Source organism: Melozone crissalis, unplaced genomic scaffold (assembly GCF_028551555.1).
Source record: "Melozone crissalis strain CALT ecotype California unplaced genomic scaffold, PUWL_Pcris_2 ptg000041l_1, whole genome shotgun sequence".
Lineage (NCBI taxonomy): Eukaryota > Metazoa > Chordata > Aves > Passeriformes > Passerellidae > Melozone > Melozone crissalis.
In genome coordinates, this window is record NW_026535819.1 from 6,457,704 (window position 1) to 6,485,418 (window position 27,715).

General features: G+C 40.4%; 1 protein-coding gene across 1 annotated transcript in view; it reads left to right on the top strand.

Annotated features, from left to right (window-relative positions):
- Positions 1-27,715, top strand: part of CDK5RAP2 (CDK5 regulatory subunit associated protein 2) — a 71,352-nt gene that overhangs the window by 29,815 nt on the left and 13,822 nt on the right. Inside the window, 14 exon segments of the mRNA XM_054284215.1 lie at positions 228-343; positions 1,777-1,905; positions 5,858-5,953; positions 6,524-6,571; positions 7,184-7,368; positions 9,454-9,916; positions 12,551-12,815; positions 14,245-14,361; positions 16,527-17,127; positions 19,034-19,266; positions 21,726-21,774; positions 22,515-22,699; positions 23,843-23,968; positions 27,544-27,660. Coding sequence (XP_054140190.1) covers positions 228-343; positions 1,777-1,905; positions 5,858-5,953; positions 6,524-6,571; positions 7,184-7,368; positions 9,454-9,916; positions 12,551-12,815; positions 14,245-14,361; positions 16,527-17,127; positions 19,034-19,266; positions 21,726-21,774; positions 22,515-22,699; positions 23,843-23,968; positions 27,544-27,660 — 2,730 coding nt within the window.

Below are 27,715 nucleotides of genomic sequence, written 5' to 3' on the forward strand. Positions count from 1 at the left end.
ATACAGCCACAGAAAATGCAGCAAGTCTGTGTGACAGAAGCACAAAGAAATATGAGGACAAATTTTTTTCAATTAAACAGAAAGCTTATTTTGGGAATGAAACATTCTGAGTGGCCTCCCACAGACTTACTGGAAGGTTCTTATTGGAAATGTCCTGTGCATTCTGTGCTGTGTTTTCCTGCAAATGGAATTTCTGAAATAACGTCTGGCCTTGGCTATTTTGGCAGATGAAACTCTATCTTTCTGTGGAGATCAAACATCTTATATGAGTATCTGTTTAGGAGAACAAGACCATTTAAGCCTTCAGATAGACCATCTGTCTCTGGAAGAACTTAAAAAAAAGGTATTGATCTTTTTCATTATTTACTGTTCCTAATGGCTTAATTCTGCTTTGTTTCTAGTTTCTGTGTCTCTCACAGAAACATTTTTTTAGATGCAGTTGGGTAGATCTGCAAGGATTTGAAGCTCCCATCTCTGTGGTTTGTGACCCACCTTTTATGAACTATTTAGACTTTGTTACACCCAGCTGAAGGCTGAGTGATTTGCAGCCAGGGTTTGTGGTCTTGGACACCTGGACTCAAGGTTTTGACTCAGTACAAGTTTCAGACTTCATCTACATCATCTCCAAAGAAAGGTTTTGCCTTGAGCATCCCACAGTGTGTATTTCATGTACTTTTATTAATCATGGAGGTGGTGGTGTCTATACTCTATATATTGTGTATAGCACACTCCACCCCAGGATTTGCAAATTTTTTGGTAAATAGGGCATGTTATAAAATAATCCTGAGGTGAGTTCTTTATTCTGTGTAAGGAGAACTGAAATTTAGAGATGAAATATGCAGCCCAAACAATGAATCAGTATTAAAGTTCAGAAGCTTCTTCTCTTTCTCCTGATCCTGCACAGTGACATCTGATCCATGCACCAGTTCATGACAAGGAATAATTTTGAATCTGGTTGGTTGGGAGTGAGCATAAGTGAAGTTTTTCTGTTTCTCAGGGACAGCTGAATTGTAGGCAGGTGCTCATGCTCTGGAGGTGGGTAGTCTGAAGGAAGGAAGTTTGTCTTACTTGGAACAGGTGTCCCTAAAAAATCCCCAGATTGTGTCCCAGTGCCATTCTGGGGTTTCACCACTTTTATCTCTGAGCATGTTCCTTCAGAAGGCTCAAGGACACTCAATAGCAAAAGTTATTTATAGGTAATTTCTTACTGGAAAAAGGGTGTCACTGAAAGCTGACCTGGTTTTCCAAGTATATTTATTGGTCTGATAAAAAGATTTCACTTTTTTCTCCAAACTTCTTGATACACTTCATGGCTTTGTGACCAAGAGAGTTTTGAACCCAACTGCCCAGTCAGATTCTGTGTCTGTGAAGCTGCTCAGAATGAGATTGACTTTTAAAGGGGCTTGGAGAAAGAAGAACATCCTGTTCCTAAATGCTGCTTCTTTCCAATAATGCTGTTTTTTTCTTGCATTAAATGTTTCTTCTCAAATCAGCTGTTTGTGTGAGTGCCCTCAGGTTTGTTCTTGCTACTGAGTTGTGAAACTTGTTAACTTAATAAGAATGACACAGACTGTGAACTACAGTGTTCCAAATGAGGGTCCCTTGAACACTAATTCACAAATACAGCAGCATGTTTCCATACCTAGGGAGATGAACACAGAGCAGATACACTAACCCAGTGCAGTTTGCATTTAGCTGGAGATTGATCTGCCATCATTTGTTTTCCCACTAGTTTGGATGTTACCAGTTCTGCTTGTTCTTCCTCTGGTTATTTAGGTTGCTGACCTGCTCCTGATGGTCAAAGAGCTGCAGTCAATTAATCAAGAACTTAAGGCAAGACAGTCTGGTTGTTGTACAAAGGACTCTCAAGGAAAGGAAGCCCTGGAAATACTAAACCACAGAGAGGTAGGTTTTCTGTTTTAGAGTCTGATCTCACATCCAATCTGCGTTGTGGAGTCATTTACATCAGTGCAGGAGGGTAAAGCCCTTGGGGCTGAGGTTGCTAATTCCTTATAATAACTTTTTAAATTAATGATGTAAACAACTTTAACATGTTAGCATGACAGAGAAGCAGCTCAATGCCAGTGTTCAGTGATGTGTCAAGTTGATTTTAGGGAAGCAACATACTCATTTAAATATTAATTGGGTCTGTGATCTGTTTGTTTTGTCAATTGAAAGGGAGGGAAATAGTTAACTTTACAAAGAAAGCATTTTCTTAAAAAACATTTCAGTTATTCCTGTTTGCTATTGCATAATCATTCTCAGGCTGTATCTAATTATTTAAGAGTTTCCTTCAGATCTCTGATGGATCTTCAAAATAGGAAGGTTCAGTGTAGCCAAAACCCAAGGAATTGAACTTCAGCTCACCTAAACATGTGGCTGTTTCTTCATATAGAACAGAGAAGTGCCTGAAGAAGGGGCCAGCACTGTAGTGGGTTGCTGAGAGGTGCAAGGAAATTAAATAATCCCTGCTGGGTGTTTCATTCATTACCCCAAAGCTGGGACTGGTCTCAGCTGTGGGGAAGAAGAGACCTTGGCAAAATCCTTGCACTGGGAGCATTTTGGGTGCTGGGTCCCCACATGTGTGTCTAGGAGGTTCTGGGTGACCCTTCCTGCTTGGAAAGTATTACTTGAAATGTGGTAATTCAAACACTGTAGTAATTTAGTCACTGGTAGTGTTTGTCTTTAGGTTCCTTTGTGGCTTTTGCTTTCAGTTCCATCCTTGTGCAAAATGTATTGAAGAGGAAGGAAAAAATACAAAAGGAATGATGATGGTGCTGGTACTTTGTGTCTTGAATTCCTGAATTAAACTCAAAAGAACAAGATTAGAAATAATTTGAATCAGTTCTGTGCAGGACTGGCTGATTCAAGAACTAGGACTGTGGAATTAATGCTTTTTCTGCAGAACTCAGGAATAAAGCTTCTGTCTTTTCCTGGATGTGCTGCAAGTATACAGGGACTGTCCCAAAATATTTTTGCTTCTTCAGTTTTAAGACACAGTCATGCTGTCTTTAATTAAAGTATATTTAAAATTAGAAACAGACCTTTAGGTGTGCCATGGTTTTATTGAAATGGTGAATTTATGTGTCACTGAGAGGTTTGGGAGAAGAGCTGGTGAGTGATCCCTGTCCAGGTGCCTGCACTCTCCATAATTAACATTTTTAGCAGTTTGTCTCGTTATCCTGCAGAGGGCTCTGCATCCCCGTGGATGCCACAGTGAATTCCAAAAGGAATTCCTGTCCTGTGCAGGATTATCGTGACAGGATCCCCTCGACATGACAGGTACATCCAGGGCTGCTCACTAAAGAAACTGCAGAATCAGATGGAAAATGACACAGAGTGAGGCTTGTAAAATATAAATAAACCTCAGCGTTCTGGGAAAGGAAATAGGAAAGTTAAATATGGATTTTAATCAGTGTCAGAATGATTGTGGTACTATGGAGCTCAAAAATGAAAGGATCTTTAGTTAAAAGTTTTTAGTTCAAAAGCTATCAGGTGTGGCAATAAGTGGATATTGGGTTATGGATGTCACAACAGTATGTTTTGAATATTAACAGCCACTCTCAAAAACCTCTTACTTTTTTTTGTGTGTGTTTTTTGAGCTAGAATTTGTTGGCAGGTAGTGCTGAGGTGACACTGACATCTGTGTTATAACAGGAATTTGGATATGGGATCTTCCTCAGCTTCTTACAGTGCTCCCATCCTGCTTTTCCTTCCCAAAGGCAGAGCACAAATCAGGAATGTGCACATTCCTGACAGCCCCTTGTCCTCTGCTCCTTGGCTTCCTGCTCGTGCTGGGAGGGAGAAGGAGGAGAGGAAAAGGTTGTTTTTGTGCCGTCCTCTGAACATCTGCCTTCTCAGAGAGGAGCAGCCTCAGTGATTTCAGCCCTCGGGGCTCTGGGGAGCTTTGCAAACCAAGCACATCAGTGCTTCATTTAGGAGAAACATTCTCCTGGTTTTCAGTCTCCACGGAAATACTTGCAAACAGGCAGCTTATTTTTGGTAGAATTATCTTTCTGGCCTTAAGACACTTATTTTCTTTTAATATTTTGTTGCACATGAGGTCATATTCCTTGGAGTCCAGGATGTGTCAGCCTCTCAGACACAGGACCATAGTGCAGTGATTTATTGTCACAGTGTATTTACAACCTGTTGGTCTTCTGCAGTAATTTCATTAATGAATCCTCACTTATTAAACCAAGTACTAGCCTGGGAAAAGCTGATACTAAATAGTGCTGACCCATAAAATGTAGTTGAATTGCATGGATAAGTTGCATGTGCAAATAAGTTAATTTTTTATACACAAATGTAGGATTTATCCTGAACCTGCAAAGGAAAGATTTGACCTAAATAGGTTTTTTTAAAACTAATAGTTAACATTATTGGACTTTTGGCATCCCATGATTACAACAAAAATTATTTTGTAATACATGCCCTTGTTATATACCCTAAATCCCTCTGTGTCTTTCACCAGCTTTCAAATTGTCTTCACTTTGTGTTGTCCTACAGAACCAAGTCTGAATGAAAATACCAAGATAACCCAAACATGGCTTGAAAATCAGTTTTCCATATAGAATTCTAACTGTAAAAGGCAAATATATTAATACTCTGCACCATCCAATTTGTGCCTTTTAAAATTCATACCTAAAACTATGAGCCTTGCTTATACTGCAAGGGGTTGGGAGATGAAAGGGGTTTTCTCATTGATTTAGTATATATATGTATATTTTTATATACATATATATGTATTAAAAAATATACATAGGTATATATGTATATTTTATATGTATGTATATTTTATATATATATGTGTGTGTGTATAATTTTTAACCTATATATATATTTATGTATGTATACATTCAGTGCATACTCAGTTAAAAAATCAAAATCAAACCGCACACATCCATTCAATTCCCAGTGTTCTGAGGAAGCAGAACTAACTCTGTCCCACACAGGTTGGGATCCTCTGTGCCAGGGCTGTGTCCTGCCCATGGATTGGGCATAATTAGAGTTTCCAGAGGTGCCACAGAGATGCTCCATGGGCTGGAGCCAGGCTGGGACACCTGGGGGTGCTCACCTGGACAAGAAGAGGCTCCAGGGAGAGCTGGAGAGGGACTGGGGACAAGGATGGAGGGACAGGACACAGGGAATGGCTCCCTCTGGATCCCTGGAAGTGCTCAACAGCATCCAAAGGGGTTCTGCTCCTGCTCTCAGTGGTGCTGATATCAGGGATTTGGGTGCTGCTCCTAAAAAAGCTGAATCCTCCTCCTCCTCTTTGCTCAGGCAATGAGATGGGTTCTGTGGGGAACAGGGACTAAAAGATGATTTGGCAGCATTTGCTGCAAATGGGCAAATTCAGGCATAGACACAGCAGATTGTAACCTTCAGTGGCACAGTAAATCTTTCTAGTGTACAGCAAGCCACATGTGCTTAGTTTTAAAAGCATCTATTTCTTGGATGCTGGAGAAGAGCCTAAATTGTGTAGCAAATAAAAATAAATTCTGGAAATTGGAAAATAAAACAGGCAGAATGGGGACACGACTGAGGATGCAGAGCTCCTTTGCCATGAGAGGTTAAATGGTTTTTATATTTTCTATAAATTCTGAGGAGGAAGGGTTAAATAAAAATGAAGGAATGTATAAGATGAAGTTTCACTTTATTTGATATGAGTAATTCCTGGGGTTTAAATTAATTTTCTTTGATCTTGTTGAAGGAATCTAATTCAGTGTTTGTTACTTTGTATTACAGGCTTTTTTATTTTTCTTTTAAGACATATCACTGACTTATTTATGCACGTTTCATATCACAGTATTTTTTTTTTGTGCTACATTTTCGCATCATTCCATACTTTGTGTAGTGTCTTGAAACACCAGAGAAGCCTGTGATGCAGCCTGAAGATGGTGACAATGACAAGAAGGTGCAGAACAGTCAGTGTTGTGAGAGGGTCAGTCAGGTAGGAACATTTTGGGACAGTGCTGTCTTCTCTGCATGCCTTTAAAATGTCTTCATTCTCTTAGAGCATAAAGTATTTTGCAAACAAAACATACTTGTCTTGGTTTCTGATTTTGTTTTCAACTAAATGTTTTCTTCTGGAAGCTTTTTGCTGTGTTTCTGGGCTGGTTTTGCATTCAAGATTGTTTTCATTGTTTTCTTTTTGAGGACTCATAGTCACCCTGAATGGGGATAACAGAGTCCCTTGAAATTGTGTTCCTTTACATCCACTCAGGTTGATCTCCTGCCTCCATTGCAGGCAGGCCTGGAGTACAAATTATGTGAGATTCACTTGCTGTGATTGAGGCAAAAATTCTGTAGATCTTTAGGGTTGAAATGCTTGATAACTTGGTAAATGGTAAACTGCATTTTCATACAAACAGGAATCTGCTGGCCTCTCAATCTAATCAATGTGAGATAAAGCATCGTGCAATCATAAAGTAATTCAGGTTGCAAACTGGTTTGTAATGTTGAAGAAGGATGATATTTTCCTCTATGAAATCTATAATTTCTCTGTTTCTCTGTTTACCAGGTATGCCTTCAAGTATCTTTGGATTTTCCTTGTGAGGTGGATAAACAGGTAAGTGATGTATTCTAAAACTCTTTTGGCTCTTGTTGCTGATGGGAATTGTGCCCAGATGGGCCCAGATTGAGTTCTCATGTCATTGCTGCAGATTTTGATTGTTTAATTGGGGTTTGAATGGCTGTGGAGATCTCAGGTAGAAATCCCTTGGAATTTATATAACACATCCATGCTGTTTTATACAGAAAGTTGGCAGCTTGTAAATGCTTCCAAGTTTTGTCCTGTCCCAGACATCAGGGCTTGAATCTGGAGATCCCAGGACAGAATCTGCACTGTAAATACAAATGATTCAAAGCTGAGCTAATAAAATTGTTAGCTGCAGTCTGCAGGCAACATTCCAGAAGTTTCATACCTCTTGTTAGATAAAGACCTTCAGGGAAATCTTCTCACTCCTTACTAAACAACTGATCCCTATGAATTAATCATATGAAATAGATGTTAATTAGTTTTTCCATTAATAAATAGTCAGCAAAATATCTGTGGGTGCTTCTTAATGTAGATAAAGAGCATCAGGAATTACAGAACCTGATTACAGAAAGATTACAGCCCTGAATTTAATAGAACATTACATACCTGTGTAATAAGACAATGTTTGCAATTTTTTAACAGATAACTCCATCAGGCTATTCAGAGAGTTTCTGCAAAGACAGACATTATGGGAGCCCAATTAAGCCTCAATTTGAGCATGATACAACTGACAAACACTTGAGAACAGGAATGAGTGAACATGAAGCAGAAGAGAACTTGTTCACATCTCCTCCAAGAGAAAATAGAACATCTGTGCTGGAATCTACGTGAGTACTGCTTTTGACAGTATTTCTATTTGAGAGGAGAATAAGGTAATTTTGCTAAAGTGAATTTAGATAATGGCACTGTCTAATTTACCTGAGAGATTGGCAAGGCACCTTCAGAGCCATTTTAGTCTATCATGCAATTAAGTAATTAGGAAACATACTATCAGTAGAAATCCTTAAAAAAAAACCCCATTCCAAGAAAGAAACTCTGCAAAGTTACTGATCCAGGGAGCTTTAGTGCAGGGACTGATTGTTTCCAGGGTGAGGTCTAACAGAGTCAAAGGGCTTATTTGACAGTAGCTGCTATTTTTCTTGAGAAAAACCAAAATATCTGAGAGCACAGGCCAGTGAAGAGTGGTGTGGTGGAAGGGACAACACCTTACTGCTGTAAAAACAGAATGTAAAAGGATCTAAGGATGGAGGAATTGGAGTTGGAGTGACTTTTTACAGGGATAATTTTGAATGGATGGTGCTGCACATCTGGACAGGGCTTTGCTGCTCTCAGTTTAGGGAGTTGGGGATCTTTCCTGCACTTGACTAAAGGGTTATTCCATGTGTAGGACTGGCTGAGCTATGTTCTCAGTTCTTGGGTAACTTTTCATGTAAGAAAAAACACTTGTGGACCTAAATCTATATAAGCCCTACTGGCACCCCTGGAATTCAAGTGCGTGTGTGTGTGTGTGTGTGTGTGTGTGTGTGTGTGTTACACTGGGATTTGATCAATTCCCAACTGAAATGCTCATTTCCATAGGAACTGGGCAATGCCAAGCAAGGAAAACCACACACCCTGACTGATTTACCCCAGTTTCATGCTCACACCATTTAATCTGATTGAGCACTGAGTTATAGTTTGCTGTAGCTCATTCTCATGTTCCTTTCCTTGTCCTGTAGCTCCTTTTCCTTCTCTAGCTGCTTTCCTGGTCTCTGGACTGACTATGTGCAGAATTCTGTGACTTTTCAGTGCTGGGAGCAGAATCTCCAGTGGAGTTACACAAGTCAAACCCTGGTTTCTGTGCTCACCATGCTGCACTTGGCTTCACTCAGGCAATTCTGTACTTTCACATTACTATTTAAAACTCTCCCAACAGGCATAAATTGTCTTAGTTGTCACAGGAGTAGTTAGTGGTGAATGAGGAGATACTACTCCCTTAGAAATGAAGAGAAAACATTGTTTATTTGTTATCTTTACTTAAAAGTTGGCTAATGAGTAATTCTAGCACCGTCATCTTCACCACTCTAGTGTGTAATTTTTCCTGTGTTCAAGTATAAATGACCAGGCTGATGGGTGATGAGCCTGTGCTTTGCACAGCTGAATTCTCACTAATGCCATTAGATGCCAGAGGAAGCCATAAAAAGCCTAGTTAGCTTCTACCATTTCAAATGCTAAATGATACAAATGCAGTTGTTTAAAAGTCTGGTTTATATGTTTAATGGCACAAACTGCTCTCTATTGGACACATGAAATTGTCTCTAGAATTTCAGAGCTTGCTTGTGCTTTAAATGCCTCTTATTTGGCTTCAGTTTCTCTTAAAACATTGCTGTCCATGAACTGCTAGTTATCCATGGGGCAGTTTGGTGTCTGTAATGAGCTGGTTTTGTAGGCTTTTTGGCTGATTTCTCACTTTTCATCTTCCCTGTTCCATTAGAAATTCATGGAGGAGTAGATTTGCACACAAAATCAACATCAGGCCCAGAAGTAGCACTTTGATGGGTTCTTTCCAACTTGGGCTAATCTATGATTATATGGCCTAGAGTCTGGTGTGCTGTTGGTATAAATTAACTTTTAAGGTAGAGAGTAAACTTTTTGAGAATCCATTCATATTTCATATGACTTTTCTCCTATTTCACACATATTTCTGTGTTAAATAGGAAAAAAGCCATGATGAGGCAATTTATGATATAATTCATGTTGTGAAAAGGTTCCAAAAACTCTGTTAGTGAGTAATTCATTAGTGAGTAAAAACAGAACCTCCTGGGAATTTCAGATATGTCACAACACAGCAGAAGGGTTTCTTGGAAGGTATTTTTGTTTGCTTAAATAAAAATCTAAATTCATGTCTTTTCTCTCCTCTTTCCTGAGTGTAGCAGACAAGAACAAATGAAAATTGTAAATGAACTGTTAGATCATCTGAACACGACAGAGGAAGAATGTTCAAGTGAAGATATAGAGAAAAAGGATGAAAAAGATCTTAGGCAAATGATTATTCAACTAAGAGCTCAACTCAAACATTTCAAGCAGGTCGCTAAATTCTTAAAGCAGCGAGCAGAATTGAAATCAGCTTTTGATGGGGAGGAGAAGCTTTATCCAGATGCAGTGCCACAGATTAATAAGGCGAGTCAGTTGTTGAAAGTGGAATTGAAAGATGCAGCTATGCAAACAATGACTTTAGAGAGTAATGTCATGAGATTCAAACATGAAGGCAAAAAAGGAGCCTCAGAAGAAAAGTCAAAATATTCAAGATTAAATGCAGAAGCAGAACATCAGCAAGAAAATGTGTATAAGAAGGGTGAACAGCATGAAAGACTTTCTTTTACTAGAACAAATGAAGTAAGTTTATTCTCTTTTTTGTACTTAGGGAATAGATGTATAAAAAGGGAAAAATATATTTCATTTCTAATATTAAATCTTGCTTTTGTATGATTTTTAATATTAGGAAAAGAGATGTAAGCCAAATATATTTTAGATAATTGTTCTTAATGTTCAGAGCTTTTCATCTCCTACTTCAGCATGCTTTAGAACGTTAATTAATTGAATTTCAATTCTCCCTGGGACCACACACTCGTAAATATTACAGCTTTTGGAAAAAGAGAGTCTGTGTTTCTTGTTCATAATATACACAACTAGAGCACTTGGAACTAACTGATGAAGTCTAAGTGGCAAAAGTGTTCTAGAAAATTCCAGATTTGCATCACATCTGGGAGCAGGCTGTGGAGGGGTCAGTGGAACACTTCCACAAACTCAAATCTCAGTTTTAGGGTTTTATTAAGATCCTATCATTGTGTCTTGCTTCCTGAGAAGTGTGGCCAGGAGTGCCCTGTGGCATGGGGACAGTTTGCGGTGTTTGCTGTTCTGGGAGTGCAGGCTGGCTGTGCTGGGGCCAGATGAATTATGAAGCTTCTGTCTGCAGGCAGACTGTGATCCCAAACAAAGAGGTGGGAAAACAGTGTCTGCTAAAGAGTTCTGTGTATTGTTTCAGCAGCAGTGATAGAAGTGAAGTTGAAAACTCTTTGAAGATCTTGGCTCCTGCAGAGCAGACAAAGGGGAGCGTTGCTTTTGATTTTGTGCTCTGCTAACAGGGAATGTTGTAGCACCTTCTGCAAAGAGTGGTTTCCATAACTTTAGTGATCAAGAGGTTTCTGAGAGGTAGCAATTAGGAGTGGCTCATTTTTATTCTGGCTTGTTCTTCTTGGGTTCATTTTTCTGAAGGAAGTGGCTTGTAAATGAAGGGATGTTGATAAGGCTTTGTTCTGGGCATGAAGTGACCGGACAAGGGGGAATGGCCTGAAGGTGAAGGAGGGCAGGATACTGAGATATTGAAGATGGGATATTAGGAAAAAATTCTTGCCCAGAGCAGCTGTGGCTGCCCCTGGATCCCTGGCAGTGCCCAAGGCCAGGCTGGACAGGGCTGGGAGCAGCCTGGGACAGTGGGAGGTGTCCCTGCCATGGGAATGAGGTGACCTTTAAGGTCCCTTCCAACCCAAACCATTCCATGATTTTCTGATTCTTTCTGCATTTTTTTTCTTTTTCAAGTTCCTGTTTTCCCCATGTTTCAGTTTCCTGTTCTTATTCACCATTTTCCAGTTTCCTCTCTGGTTTAATCAGTGGCACCCTCAATGCAGCCCCTGAATGAGTTGCTTTAAAAGCTTTCTTGTTTGGACTAATGCACTGTATCTTTAGCTCTGGAATGGCTTTTATAAATAATTTGATGTAGCCAGCTGAAGTGGCCTTTGGGTAATCTGGGTGACAAATGTGTCTGTGCCACAGCCCTGAGACAGCTGGAAATGGTTTGGTGTTATTAAAGCAGTTTAGTTAGCTGGAAGTTCTGGATTTATTTTGCAGCCTGTGAAGGATACTGTTCTCATATATGTACAGAAGGAATTGAGGGTGGCATTTGGAAAATGGAACTTGCTTTTTATGATTTTAAATTGTGTAAAGACTGTAATTGCTGAGAAGTGAATGTGGAAAGGGATTTCAGAATACATTGGGTGGTGAAAGAAATTAGGGGACTTAACAGCACTGGTGGAGCAAATGAACAGCAAAATTATAAACTAAATCTATCTGAACATGCCATTATTGGTTTTTATTATTATTACACACAATTCCATAACTCTCATCAACACATGGCATGCTTTTATCTTTTTGGAGACAGCACTGGTTTATGCTGTGGGGTTTTAACAAGGAACATTTATTTTATGCAGAGTCTTCCAAAGGTGAGAGACTAAAATGAAGTGACTTAGGAAATGCAGCTTCCCCCAGCTCCAGTGAGGGAATGTCTGTTACAGCAGGAAATGGGAATCCTTCAGAAGCAATTTATAGAGTGGATGGGTGAAGAAAATGGTTTTGTTCATAAAGGATTTCTCTGTGGCAGAATAAATGTCCTCTGGCTGATGCAAAGTTATGCTGATTTTCTCAAAGCTGTGGAAGTAGGACATGTTGGGTGGAGACTGAAGGAAGAAAGGAAAACAAGCTTAGGAGTTGTTGAAAAATGAGGAGGATCCTCAAATTAAAAAAAAAAAGGTTTTAAGGGAGAAAGTTGCTGGGCTGGCAGACATTTATGATATAAATAACAGTGGGAAGCAGCAGTTAGAGGGGTCAGTTTGGGTGAGAAACTGTTTTCCTGAGGCAGCCACAAATCCAGAGCTAATTGATACACCTGGTGGTTAAAAGCCTTTGGTGGGCACTGCTGGATTTGCTGTCCTGCTTCAGGAGCTGGAAAGTTACGGATGCATGAACAGCTGGGACTTACAGAAAATTGTACCACAGAAATGGGTGTTTTGCCTCTCTGAATGTTTATTTCTCATGTAGCCAAGGGTATTGCAATTTTATTTTCAAAACTGATGTGACAGCTGCCTGATTTTACAGGAGAATTTTTATTTTTCCTGGCCTGTTTGTTTATACTTCCTACACTTGGCTGTTACACACAAATCACTAACTCTCTCTTTTCTTCCATGCCTTTTTCAGGCTGGCTCTGCTTCCTTGCCCAAGAAGTCCAGGCTGCCTGTGCTTGTGAGATCCTGCAGGGCATTAGGAAATGTCCCCTTGAACTCCTGGCTGCAGAAATCAGCTCCAGAAGCACAAAATCCTTCCAGGGCACCTCCTGAAGGTCTGAGAGCCTGTGAAATACAAACCAAACCTTTTCAGGAACAGCCTAATGGAGAATTACTGCATGAGTCTGGAGCTGGAAACCTTCCAGGGGAGCCTGCACAGGGAAACACAGCAGGGAGAGGTAAAAAAAGAACAAATCTGGTGACTCTGGCCCTGCCTGGAGTAGGACCTGGAGTATATTGTAGTATATAAAGATGATCTGCATTTACTTTCTCTTGCAGCAGAAAGTAAATGCAGATCATCTTTACATACTACAATACTGCTTAATCTTGCAAGTTTCTTGAGTAGACAAATATGTAGACCTTGAAAAAACACCTTTTTCTCTGTTTGCCACTAAGAGGTAAACCAGATTTTGGTAGGACAAAAAGTGCTGTGTGCATGTGTAAGGTCTGTAATAAATGGCAGAACACAGGGTGCTACATTTGCACACATATATCAATGTTTGGGTAAATTAAAAATTCCCTTCATAAGATGCCAAATTTAATGAAAACTGCCTGTAATGGAGAAAAGAGAGTATAAAAATCCTGATTTTGTTTATGCTGGATAATTAAACTTTTCCAATATTCCACTGATCAGTCAAGTCAGCTGTGTCTGTTCCCACTGTGGCTGGGTTAATTTAAACTCAGTTGTTGACAGAGTACTATGATCAGCAAAGTATGACAAATTGTAAGACAGAGCAATGGGTATTAGATGAAGATTTGGGTGATAGAAAAATAAAAATTAACTTAGCAGTTAGATTAAAAACTGAGGAGGGGTGTGAAGGATAGGTAAGTCAGGGTAAATATAAAAATAAGACTCAGACAGGTGGTGGTTGAGCCACTGTCAGACCCAGAGGCTGCAGAGAGTGTTGTTAAAAATAACATTGTTGTGGTAAGGCACAGATATGGTACAATTTGTTATAAATGCTTTGGGTGCTGGGACTGGAGCAATTAATTCAGGTAGGTGTAAAACCCATGGAGAATCCTGAAGGGCAGGGCTTTGAATTAGATCCTGAAGGAGTCAGGAGCTGCAGAGCTGCTGTGATTTCCTTTCCTCTCTGGATTCTTCCCTTGGGTAACAGCTGTGCTGCACACTTGCTGATTCTGAGACTTGCTGCAGTGATTGCAGCAGATTGCTTTGTGATCAATGCTCACACTGGAGGAACTTCTAAGGCTTTTCTCTAAGCTGAACATAAAACATTTAAAAATGCACTAGAGATTGATTTACTGTTCCATTACAAAGGGGACCTACAAATGTTTGTCTTCATTTGTTAGTGGGAGCCTTTGCAATGAATTCTGAGTGGTTGCCCTTATAATTAGTTCAAGTATTTAAAGATACTCATGTTATCAGTAAAGATTTTCCTGTTCCAAACTGTCAGAGAACCAGGTTTGTGTTTATGAGATGTGAGGTTTTTTTTACTTTTTTTGATTTTATTTATTGATTTGGTTGGTTAGTTTTGATTTGGTTATTTTTAAACTATTCCCACTTAATTTTTTTTCAGTCTCTTACTGATTTCTCTTTTACCTTTCCCCACTGTTGTCTCCATTTTCTCTTTAACCTTTCCCCTCCAGTTGTCTCATTGTCCAAACTGGATAATACTGAGACCCAGGTGGAGTTCCATGATGTTGATCCAGGTACAGAGGACAAGAAGGAAAATGTGAAGGACAAAAATCAGCAAAACTATCAAGGTAGAGCATTTATATGGTACAGAATTTAGGAAAAAAAAAAAGGAAATTTAAAAGCTTCCATTTCTTCTGAGTTATACAAAATTGTAAATTGCTTCAGGTAATCATCTCCCTTGCTGTTATTTGTAGATTTTAAATCTGGTTTTCTTAGCTGCCATGGATTAATTGCTCCAAGAATCCAAGTTGGTCTTTCAGGGTTGTGCTTTCAGAAGGGCCACAGGGATTTATGAGTCTGGTTTCCAGTAAAAATAATGAGTTGTATGCCTGACTCTGATCTCTGTTGCTAATGACCTCACTTCTGAACTCCTCTCTGAATTAAATGTTTGTTACTGCTTCTCCATCTAGTTCTGAACTATTGGAATGAAGCAACTGAGTGATAGAATTTTGCTTATCTGAATTATTTGAAGGCATTCAAGTAGGCTGAAGCCTAATGGTATCATTTAATGAAAATGTAAATAGACTCAGTGCTGTGTGTTCCACGTTTGTGCATCATCCATTAGTCTTTTTGGGGAGGGCTTGAGTAACCTGGATAGCACTGGAGAGTGCAGGGGATTTGGCCAGTTCTGCAATCCTTTGGTGTGCAGGGTCCTGCTCAGTGCACCCTGTGGGGGTGTGGACACAGGGAGCTCATTAGTTCTCCTCTTTAATTAGAGGGCACTCTTGCATTATAAACCATAGCCAGTGCTCTGATCTGGAATATCTTTGTTAGCATCTGGTTTTATTTTCTCTGTTTGTTACCTGGAGTGATGCATGAGTCAGGGTTTCAGAGTTTGACTTCACCTGGTGTTGGGGATTTTTGCCATCTGTGTTACTGCAGCAGAAGTTCGTGAATGCAGTGTTGCATTCCCTCCTTGAATCCTCCAGAATTCATACCCAGGCATTTTCCTGGAAACACTTCTTTCCTTTGGAGTGCCACACAAAATGAGTAGAGTGCAGCAAACATCCTCTGAAATGGTTTTCAGATTTTCAAATCAGAAAATTTTCAAATCAGAAAATGCTTTGGGTGGGAAGGACCTTAAATCTCATCCCATCCCACCCCTGCCATGGCAGGGACACCTCCCACTCTCCCAGGCTGCTCCAAGCCCAACCTGGCCTTGAACATCCCAGGGATGAGGCAGCCAAAGCTTCTCTGGGCAATGCTGATATCCCACAATCACAGCTTCATTTTATTCCAGCTTTTATATAACATTTATTTTTATTCTCCTGGTCTTGGGCTTTCATACAGAGCTGCTCCCCTTGAGTTTTTGTAGTGATTTACAGCTTGAACCTGGACATTGAAATTCTTCCTGGAAACCAATCTGAAAGTATTGCAACCTGTCTGAAAGATCAATGAATTGGCTCCCAAAAGGGAAGTTCTAATTCAAATGATCTTTTGCAGAACTAATAGAAGGGGAAAATTTAATTTACTGGTAACTAGAAAATAATCATTTTGCTGGCTACTTACACCTACAGCCCTCAACATGCACAGAACTCTAAACATGGATCATCTGTAGGAATTCATGGCTTTTACTGGGCTGAATCTGAGGTGATTGCATTACTTAGGGATGGCAAAGTCACCTGAGGATGTGATGTTCATATCAAATGCAAAACCTTTAATACCAAACCCTTTAGTGGGGTTTGTTTAGAACACCTTTTAAAAAGAAGTTATTGTAACCTCCTTTTCAAATCTGACTATTTTGTTGATAGTATTTTTAAAATTCCACTGACGTTCTGCTCCAATTGATTTTGTATAGATTTTTGAAGTGAGGAGAAGAAGAATATTTAATTAGAAGCTTTAGGAGGAACCATGTGAAATCAGAGTCTCCTTTGCCTCATGTTTGAGGTTATAATTTTTTGTGGCTGGAAAGGTCTGGGCTTGATCAGTGCCTGATTCAGGACAGCATATGGCAAAAGAAATTTTCAAGCATTTGGGAAGAGAAAGTTGGTTGTATTTTGAGTATTGTTCATTTGAAAGGCAATAAAGGTTTTGAAATACTTGATGTGCAAATTGAATTAATGAAAAATCATTAAGAGAGGTCAAAAGTCCCAAACTAATAATGTATAGCTTGTAATTACCTACATTTTGATTCTGCTGTTATAGAATTGAAATAATTCATCCTAGTGCTGTTAAGAACAGAATGTCAGATATAGAAATGCTAATATTCACACACAAGCCTCCTGTTTTTCAGAAATGCAAAATCATCATAGCATTAGCAATGGGAATATCCAGAGTTCATTAGAAGAGGTGGATGAAGAGTTTTATCCCATGGGACACGAGGACACTGGCTCAGCCCCTGCACTTTCAGACTCCAGGTGTCTGTGTGCTCACCAAGGGAGTGGAGCAAGAACTGATGAACTCCAGGGCTGTGGAGCCACAGAGGACATAGAAGAATTGAAACAAAGAGTTAAGAATATGCAGTCTGAGCTTGAAAAGTACAAAATGTTCCTGCTGCAGCTGCAGGGCTCTGAGCAGCTCTGGTTCAGTGCTGTTTCCAGTGGGGCTGTGAGGGATGCAGCCCTGCCTGGGGAAGGGTTTGTCACACAAATACAAGGTACAGCCATGGAAGGAGTCCAGACATCCTCTGGTGTCCCTCAGCTGGATTTGGATGAGATCCACACCAAAACCAGGGATTCTGAGTCTCTGCAAGCACCTGATATGTGGGCAGCACAAAACCTTAAGGAGCTGCTGTTGGCCAATGAGGCAGAAGCTGACAAAGAGCAAGTTGTGAATGTGCATCTTGATGACATGTATCCTCTTCAGAGCAGTCTGAGAGCAACATCACCATCCAAGTGAGTAAAACTGCTGCTCTTTGAGGTTTCCTTTTGTAAACAGCAACACCAAATAGCATAGCAAGGTGAGATGAGGATAATTTTATTCACAAGTGTTGTTACAGTAAGGGCTAAATTTCACTAACATTAGCATAAAGGAACTGAAATGTTTTGTTAAAAGACCCCCTAAGTACAAAACTGATAAATTTGTGCTGTCATCTGTCCCAAACACATCTGTCTCTCCCACACCTCAGGCCCACAACTCTCTTGGCTGTGAGAGCTCCTCTCTGGAGCTCAGATCTCAGTTACCTGTGGGACAGGCTCACCTCTGTCAGAGCACCACAGTCTGCAGCACTCAGGGTATTTTCAGGTGCCAAATGTAGGAAAATGGAACACCTCATTTAAGACAGAAATGTTTTTGTGGGCAATGGGCTGGCAGATTGGTGCTGGCCCTTCTGTTTGAGTGCCCAGACTTGATGTGTAAACATAAGATGTTCACGCTCTAGTTCCAGTTTATTTTGCAGTTGAGGGCTGTAATGCCTTCCTGTGAAGGATGTGAGAGGAGATAAATATAGAATTAATGAATGAAATTTTATAGCATAAGCTCATAAGCTGGAAAATCATTTATGGGAGACTGAAAAGAATCAGTCTTGGATTTTGTTTGAGACGTGGGGCAGCATTTTGGCTGCATGTGTACAAATTGCAAACATACAGTGGGGGATCATAAGAGTGAGCCTTTTTTAACATCCACCCTCCTTTTCTCCCTTTTAAATATTGTTATTGTGCTGAGGGCTTTACAATGCCAGAAATTGTAACAAGGAAAGGCATTCAGCCTTGTGCCTTTCTTCCAAATGCTCGAGTGGAAATATTTGAGGACAGTGAAGAACCACCAGCATGGACTATTGTGTGTGTCTGAGGCTCACTGGTGTAAAATACAGTGGTGTTACAGAGTCCATAGGCATTTACATCCCTTAAAAATATATCTCATCCATTTTACAAACAAAGTTCCAGCTGTGAATTAAGGGATGAGACCCTGTGGATCACTGTGAGGTTTTTACAGCCACTGTCTAGGACAATGTCATGAGTCACAAATGACAGACCCCAAAATGAGTTATGCATCTCTTCCTATACAAATGACAGTAAAAATGCTGTAACAACCCACATCACCATAGATTTTGTTTGATTCCCTGCATCTTTTAACATCTTCTCTCCTTTTTTCCCTGCTAATGGATGATTCTGGAGAAAGAATTCTGCCTGTGGTACAGACACTGGCAGTACAAAGGGGATGCCTACATTTGCAAGTGTAAATTCAATAAATAAATTCAGCTGATCTGAGTTGCAATTTATATCCTGGCTTGTGGAGTACAGGAGTTTGGGCACCACAGTGATTGTCATTGTTTCTTGCAATACACATGCAGAGATATGGAGAATTTTCAGACTGGGTGAAATCATCAGTTCAGAAAGTCCAATACCTGTTTTGGCAGGAAATACAGTTTCAGAGAAGGGACAGTTGTCTGCTTCCATAGGGAGTTAAGAAAACCACAAAACACCAAGCCAAAAAAAATTCCCCAACCAGTCAGGAAAATTATGTGTATTCTTGAAAACAATTTACATGTATTCACTCTTATTTAGTTTAATTTGGCACCTCTGCTGCCATCCATGTTCTTTCCAAGCAGGCCATCAAGTCATCCCATTAGTCTTGGCCCATTTTATAAATGATGCAGTTAAGTGAAGGAGAATAATCTCTAAATACCAAACTCAACAAGCAGAGACAATACATCTCTCATTGTGGCTGTTAAAAGCATTTAAAAACCAAATTGAACCGCATAAAATTATAGTTTAGGAATATAAGCTTAATTCCCATTTTATTTATATTTAAATGTCATTTATGGCCAGCAAGGCTTTACAGCTAATTTCATTTTCTCAGATATGACTCGTTGGTTCACTCACAAGTTCGGGAGCTGAGCTTCCAATGCCAGCAGATCAAGGAGATCCGCTGTGGCTGTGCCACCTACCACCAGCACCTCAGCAGCCTGGTGAGGGCCTTTGAGGAGCTGCTGCAGGCCAGCGATGTGGATTATGATCTGGCTGAAGGCTTCCGTGAGCAGCTGAACCAAAGTGTGCTGCAGTTTGAGAAACTGGAGATGAAATTCCTCTACGGTGAGCAGCAATGTTTGTGCTTCTTGTCAGATCGATGAACGTCCTAGAAATGGGAAGGATTTTATTTGGTTGTTGGTGGAAGGAAGCTTTCCTTGCTGTTGGTTGCTTTAGGATGGGTTTTGTCAGGGAAGGTAAGAATTTTATGATCCACAAGGAATCACAGAATTGGAAGGGACCTCCGGAAATCATCTGTGGTGGTGTTCACAGGGGTCCCAGGATGAGGGAAGAGACGAGGATCTGACTCCATGTTTCAGAAGGCTTTATTTATTATTTTATTATATATATTATATTAAAACTGTACTAAAAGAATAGAAGAAAGGATTTCATCAGAAGGCTAGCTAAGAATAGAAAAAGAATGATAACAAAGAGATAACTGAGACAGTCCGGACAGCTGGGCTGTGATTGGCCATTAATTAGAAACAACCACATGAGACCAATCACAGATGCACCTGTTGCATTCCACAGCAGCAGATAACCATTGTTTACATTTTGTTCCTGAGGCATCTCAGCTTCTCAGGAGGAAAAATCCTAAGGAAAGGATTTTTCATAAAATGGGACTGTGACAATCATCCAATCCAAGTCCATGCCAAGGCAGGGTCACCTGGAGAAGGTGCTACAGGAACATGTCCAGATGGGTGTGGAATATCTGCAGAGAAGGAGACTCCACACCTGTTCCACCCTCAATTTAAAGAAGTTCTTCCTCATGTTGAGGTGGAACTTCTGTTTTACTTTATGGCAATTGCTCCTTGACTGGGTTTTGCTTTTGTAGCTGTACTCTTTATTGACACTTGCTGTTTGGGGTCACCTCAACACAAGCGCATTTTAACTGCCAAAAATATAGTGGTTGTATAAAAGTTTTGTTACACATAGCTTCAGGTTTTCCTGTTTCAGGGAACAGCCCAGCTGACTGTTGAAGACACCTGGGGACATGAGTTAGTGACATGACATGACAGGACATGAGCCTGGCAGAGCTGGGGTAACAGCTGAACTCAATGATCTAAGATGTCTTCTCCAACCTAAATTATTCCATGATTTTCCTAAGGGACCTGCATCTTGCTGCCTGCTAGTCTGGCTAGGGGAGAAATGTACGCTGCCATTCATAAGAGAGCTAAAATACAACCATGTTTTGGAAAATGAGCATCACAATTGACATTTGGCACTAGAAGGAAGAGTATAACTTGCATTCTGCCTTCAGTCTGTAGTTTGGAGGAAGTTAGCAGGAAGGAGGTACAAGAGGGATGCTGTTGTGAGGAACAGCAAGCAAGACCTTTTCCTGGTGCCCCAAGTGCCAGCAATCCTTCACAGATATCAGCTGCAGGAGCAAAACACCTGAGGTGCCTGAGATGGGGACTGACCCTCCTATAGCTCTGGAGCTGCCTCTGCTCAGCCCCATTTGGGGCCCAGCCACAGCATGGTCTGTGTTCTGCCTTTCATGCACATCATGGCAGGATGTTGCAGTTTTGATTGCTCATATAAAGCAGCTGTGTGTGAGAAAAAGGTATTACAGCCTTGTGTCATGGCAGGGTAATAAAAGATTGAGTGCATTCAACGATTTCGGTGGCTACAGAGTTTCCTTGCATTGCAAATGAGGAGACTGTAGTGAATAAACATTAAATGCCTTTAAACCAACAGATGGTATCCTATATACTATGAAAAGTCACTGACAACTGAGACAATTCAATATATCTAACACAATGGTGCTGCATTGAATCACACATTAAAGTAAAATGATGTTTGTAGGGTTGTAAAGAACATCCAGTGTACTAAGAATTGACTGTAAAGAAGAAGCATGAGCAGCTGTCTGTCTCTGCATTTCCATCCTGACCTTCAGTTCATTCCCCTGAAATTTCAGCTGTGCAACTCTTCCATGCCACTTTTGCTTAATTGCACAAAAATTTTAAAATAGGGGGGAGCCAAGGTGACACCACCAAGCTCTTATTCCTTTATTCAAATTAGAGTCTGAGTCCAGATCTCTTGCACTGAATTGTGCCTGTGCTCACACACAATTCCACAGAGAATGTTGCAGGCAAAATCCTGTATGTGCTCCTTCATGGTTAGCCTGACTCCAAAACCAGCACAAAAAATCCAAGGTGCAATGGAATTTCTTTTATATAAATGTTATTGAAGAAATAACAACATGTGCCTGTAATCCTTTTGCCATGTAGCACAATTATTTCAAATAGGTATGCTAATTAAAACACCAAGGCAGTAAAATCTGGCATCTGTGGTTGGTCCCTGATAATTTTTTTTGTGAGTTCCAGAGCAAAGCTATTGCTTTGTTGCTGGGCTGTAAATGGTTTTGGTCATGTACAGCATTTGACACTAATACAAAGTGTGCTAATATCTGTTGAATCCTCTAATTTCTCATTAATTTAACACTCTGTATTTAAATAGAGTAAGATGGGGGGAAAATGGTAATTCTCAGTGTGTGTTTTTAATCAGCTGTTTCTGCTTTGCAGGAGAATCAATAGGTACAGAAGTCACCATACTTTATGAATTAGCTCAAAGGTAAGAGTGCAGCTGAATGTTTAGCAAAAATATGGTTGTTTCATCAACTGATAAGGATACTCCATGTTCTGTGGCATGTTTAGCTGTTTGGCAGGGCTTTGCTTATTAATATCTATTTTGTTACTAAACCACCCATTGAAAACAGATTAAGGCTTTTTTCCCCACTTCTCACCAAGCAGGTGAGAGGCTGAAAGAGAAACTTGTGCCACCAGGATTGTTCTTTTCATGAACAACAATAACCATGTCCACAATGCAGTGTGCTGCATGCTGAGACAGGGTCCTGGTGCAGGTGCCAGGGGGGACAGTCCCTCCCTGAGTGTCCCCATGCCCTTGGGGCTGGCTCAGGGTCACTCCAGTGCAGCTCTGCTGAAGTTCATTGTTGTCACAGCTCCTTGATGCTGAAGGTGAAGAGAGCAGGTGTTGTTGTGCTGTGTTTGTTGGTTTTCTGCCAGCCTGGGATTCTTCTGTGCTACAGAAATGCTCAGCTCCTGTTCAAGGCAGCTTGAGGTCCCCTGAACACAGAGGTGACTGTCTGGTGCTGGAAAATGCAAAGTAGGCTGGAGGGCCAGTGATTGTTCCTGCTGGATTTCAGTCTTGATACAACCTCTGATTTGCAGTGGTTTTTCATGCCCTGTCACATAAATTTACCTGTAAATTGCTGTAAATTTGGCATCCTCTGTTCACTTTCCAAAGTCATAGAGTAACTTTTATACTTTAAACCATTTTATTTGGCACAAAAGGAATAATGAGAAGAATGCCACCATGTACCAACATCTGCAGGATGAGTCTCCTGTGCCATCTGCTCTTCACAGCTCATCTGACTTTGATTTGTCAGAGAAGTCTCCTCTTGGCTCACCTGAGCACAGTCATGACCTGGAAGGCCAGCACAGCACACTGCCACTTCTGCCAAGCAAGTTTCCTCCAGGTAATGTTTTTCCCATGGAAGATTTGCTGGATATTGGGAAAAGCTGATAAATAACACACAAGGGAACTAATTAAGAAATAATGAAGAATGTTTGTCTGCCTCAGCTTTCCAGTTCCTTGCATAATCATTGCAGTTTCAGTGATGAGGCACAGAGATGGCAACCATCTGAATTACCTTTTTTGAGGCAATATAAAGTGTGTTAGTTTGTGTCCTTGTTGTTTTAAGCTACCAGCTTTTACTTTGCTCCAGACACTCTTTAAATAGACAAGTTCTAAGGTGAAAGTAGACAATTGTCAAGAGATTATTATGTGGGAAAGGAGAGATTTTCCAATTTTATAGGAGCCAGTGTTGTGTTTCCTTGAGAATTGTTAAGTGCTGCATAATTAATAAGTGGTGTCATGTTTGACCTGGATAGTTCCACTAAACACAAGTGATGCTTGCAGTACTTTATCGGCAGCAATGAAAATTTAATAGCTGAGCTGGCACATCCTGTTCAGGGAGAAATATTGCAGAGCAAACCAGGAGTGTGTGACATGGATAAACTGACACATCACACACTGACAGGTAGAACAGATCTGCTCCTGAGGAAGGATGAGACTTGCAGCCAGTGGAAGAAAAATTATAGAATAGCAAAGCAAGAAGGAAAAGGTACAGTAATGAAACTTGATACAGCAGATTTCTTTACTGTGGAGTGCATTGTGTAAGTCAAAGTCAAATTTCTCTCTGAGTTACTCTGGGAGCTTCCTATTGTTGTAAGGAAAAATGTGTGCTGGTTGTGTGTGGAGCTGCATTGCAGACCTTTGGATTCTTTCCTCAGTACAGGGAATGTTTAAGTAGATAAAATTGTTATCTATTTCACTTTTGTAGGAAGAAGAAATCTGAAGAGCCTGAAGTTAAAAAAAGTTAAAAAGTTAAAGCTTTAAAGTCTTTAAGTTAGAATGTAGAGTAGGAGTTGTCACTGAATGCATGGTTTGAGCACTGTATAGGAAAAGAGGTTGTGGAGTCAGATATTCAATATCTGCCATTTTTAACAGCTCTGTGTCATCTTCTGGAATTAACACCCATTAGATTTGACAAGAGTACATAGTGTAAAGGAATACAATCATCTGCTCTAAATAAGAAGTGGTCTCTTGCTTTATTTAGAGTTATTAATGGAGCATCTGCAGGAAATTAGAATCCTGAGACAGCGTTTAGAATATTCCATAAAAACTAATGAGAGGCTGAGGAAGCAGCTTGAGAGACAAGTAACAGACAAGGAACTAGATCAAGGTAAGAATTCATTTAATGAGAAACTGAATCCATCTTTCCTGCTGAGAGCCTGAGGGATCAAATGCCACTGGAAAGGTTTGGAGCCAGTGTTCTCTGTTCTGGTGTTCAGCATCTCTGAAAGCCAAGCTGAGGTGGATTTAAAGCTTTTCACAAGTAGCCAGCTTTCACTAAAGATGCTTTTGGAACACCTTTTGAAGCACCTCAGCCCTTTATTTTTCTACACTTTGCTTCACTCTCCTTCCCACCTTTTCCCCCATAGGAAAATTGATTAATATGCAATATTACTCTGACTGGAAGCAGGTTATAAATACAGACATACTTTCTTTTTCCTCAGTTCCACTGGTATTGACATTAGATTCATTATGTTTTACATCATCCCCATGATCCATTTCTGTTGTTGTTTAAATGGAGGCAACCTGCACATGGCAGTTTGCTTTCAGGGATAATTTACAGTGATGGAAAGCTGGATAAAAAGCATCCATTTCATTCCTGAAGTATTTACACTGCTGGAAAGGCATTCTGTGCTTGTGAAATAACCACACTGAAACACTTCCAACTCTTTTACAGCTTCATAAAGATTCTGGCAAGGGCATCCATTAATGCAGTGAAAGTATATTTTCTTTATAAACTGTCTTAAGCCTTCCATCTGTCTTCTTGTTGCCTTTGCACATCTACCAATGTGTGCAGGAGAAATTTGGAAAAGTAAAGGAAAAAAAGCAGCTACCTGTTAGAACAGTTCCTTTTTGTCCCTGTGTTCTTTCAGTTCTTGTTTCTCTCTGTATCAAAGATCTCATTCATGCTATCAGATGTGCACATGCTCTCTTGCTAGTGAGGCTCCTTTTTCCTGATAGATGAGCTTTTACACTTTTGGTGTAAAAAGAAATCCTGAAGTGAAGCTGAGGGGATTCCCAAGGGCAAGTGGGAATGGCTTTAAGCTGAAGGAGGGCAGGTTGAGATGGGAAATTGGGGAGGAAGGTGGGATATTGAGGGTGGGCAGGCCCTGGCACAGGGTGCCCAGAGCAGCTGTGGCTGCCCCTGGATCCCTGGCAGTGCCCAAGGCCAGGCTGGAGCACCCTGGGACCATGGAAGGGATTGGAGCTAATGGAACCTTAAGGTGCCTTCCAACCCAAACCATTCTGTGCCTTGCATTCAACATTTTTGCTTTTAACTGAATGTCCTTAGTTTGTTTTCCTTTAAAACAATTAAGTTGTAACATAATTAATTGTTTATGGCAACCTGCTGAATTCGTGATATTGAATTGTTTGTTCAACAGAAGTTATTGCATAGATTTATTCTTATTCTAAGACTCATAAATATTGTATGGCTGCATATACACACATCTGCCCACTGTTCTTGCCATGTTATTTTTAATATTTAGATTCTTTAAGTATTTAAATGCCTCTGGGCTTCCAGTATCCTATAAATGACTGAAATGCTGGTAATGACTACATCATTCCTGTAGAGCTGGGGCTTGCAGTGCAAGTAGAACTAAAATAATTGCTTCAATAGTTTCAAATGTTAGGCTTCAAAATAAAATCAAAGGTTTAATTTTGAGTGTCCTAGGTTTCAAATGTTCTTAGCAGCAGTGAACATTAAAAGGGGTTTGTTTGCTGTTTTTAACCCAAGAGTAGCTGATGTTTCTACTCAGACTTCTTTTCAGCTTTTGAATGCCTTTATTTTGCTTTTCCTGGGAGTGAATATCTCCTTCCCCATTGCTGTGATTTTCAATAGTGCTTTTCTTTCAGTCAGTGTTTCCTTTGAAACCTTCAAGGTATGCTTCCTTAGCACTCACTTTTTCAGCACAAAACAGAATGAGAACTCAAGTGTATTGCAATTGTGGGCCCTGATGCTCCACTTTCCTCTGGTTAGATGGACCTTTGCCTCTGTGGGGAGAGTAATTGATGTCAGCAGGGCTCTGCACACAAGTAGCAGCCTCAATAGTGGGTCAAATTGTGGGATTGTGGCCCTATTACCACTGGCTCTCCATTATCCCTTATTATGTAAGATAACCAATAGTTATATTCTAAAGCCTTTCAGTAGAACTGCAATAGCATAACTTTTCAAATAGGATAAAGCTGGGTGATGGGCAATAAATTAAATTAGAATCAAGATGAGACCATCAAGCCTTGCCACTTCAACTTGGATTGCTTTGTTAGAGTCTGAAAGGAGAAAGCCTTTTGAGTTCACATAGCTGCCTCAACTCTTTAACATATAGATAGTAAAATGCCATTAGTGCCAGGCTTCCAGAGCCTTTGAGTCTTTCAGCAGTGACAAGAGGTTCATATCATGGCACACTACATCCCAGTTAGGTAGTGGGTAAAAGCTTCAATTGGGATTACAATAAAATGAGATTACTCAGAGGAAGTGCAGCACATCAAATTGAATTGAACTGCCAGAGCTGAAAGGCATCCTCCTCATACATTCAGCTAATTTTTTCTGCCAGCTGGTTATTTCTCTATTAACCAAATAGTTGACACTCATGTACTTATCTCAGGCTTTAAAGTGTGGGAGATACTGGGATAACCAATCAGCTGAAAAATGCTTAATTTAATTTAATTCTGGTGGGTCCTGAAGTGTTTTAGTGACCATTACAAAGGGCAATAACAATGACTTGGCTTGCATTTCAGAGGCAGCACCTTGGCAGCGGGATGTGGCCCTTTGCAGGCTGTGCTGCACCAGTGCAATGCACTGGGGATTGCCTGGGCTGGGGTTTAACTGTTGGGTACAGGATTTAACACTTAGAGTCACCTGCCTAGTGCAGCAAGGTCCTCAGAGCAGGATTCATCTCCCTTATGTTTGTCAAAGTCAGACATTTCATTCCTGCCAGTTACCCAGAGCTTCTTGTGGAGGCTCTGGAGGGAAGTCCAGCCCTTGGAGAAAAGGGAATCTCATCCTCAGAGATGAGAGGAGAGGGGACACAGGGTGACTTGAGCTCTGGAGGGGCCTGTTCCTCCCCATGGATGCTGATGGGTGATCAGGACTGGCTTATTTATCTAAATGTTAGAAACACGGATTTGAGAGGGATAAATCTTCATCCCTGGGATCATAAATGGGCTCTGAGTTTGTAATCTGAGGCCAGGACAGTGACTCCAGCCTTGTGCTGGATCTCTCACCAGACTGTTTACAAGCCTCCCTGCATTAACCCCTGTGGATTAGCTGGTAGAGTCCCATTGTTCTCTCACTAAATACAATGGACCATGAGCAGAGCAAGACTAAAATACATGGTAAACCCTCCTACAGTTTTCTTTTCAAATCATGGCAATATCACAAAATACTCCTGCATTTTGTCCTGTTGGGATTTTAGCTGATAGGTGAAGACTGCCAGGGATAATTCTGCAATTTTAGTAATGGTTGCCCAGCAATGAGAGGCACTTGTGCTGCACTGGGCTTTGGATTACTTGGCATTAACCTGAGCTGACTTTTAGCCTGTAGTGATAACCTTCAAAATAAATAGGGGAGAAATAGCTTTTATAGCATGTTTTTCTGCAATTTTTTAAATTGTTCTTGTCTGGAAAGTTTAATCTTTAATGACCTAGAGATGACTCATAAATCATCTTTTATGTATATATTTATAGGTTCTGCAAACATTTTTATCCATGGCTCAGAGCAGCATAATTCCCTGACTTCTGAAATACATTTCCTGAGGAAGCAAAATCAAGTTCTGAATGCAATGCTAGCAAAAGGATCTAGAGGTAAAAATGTAAACTGTTCTTTACAGGAGTAGCCTGCAACTCATCCCAGATCAGA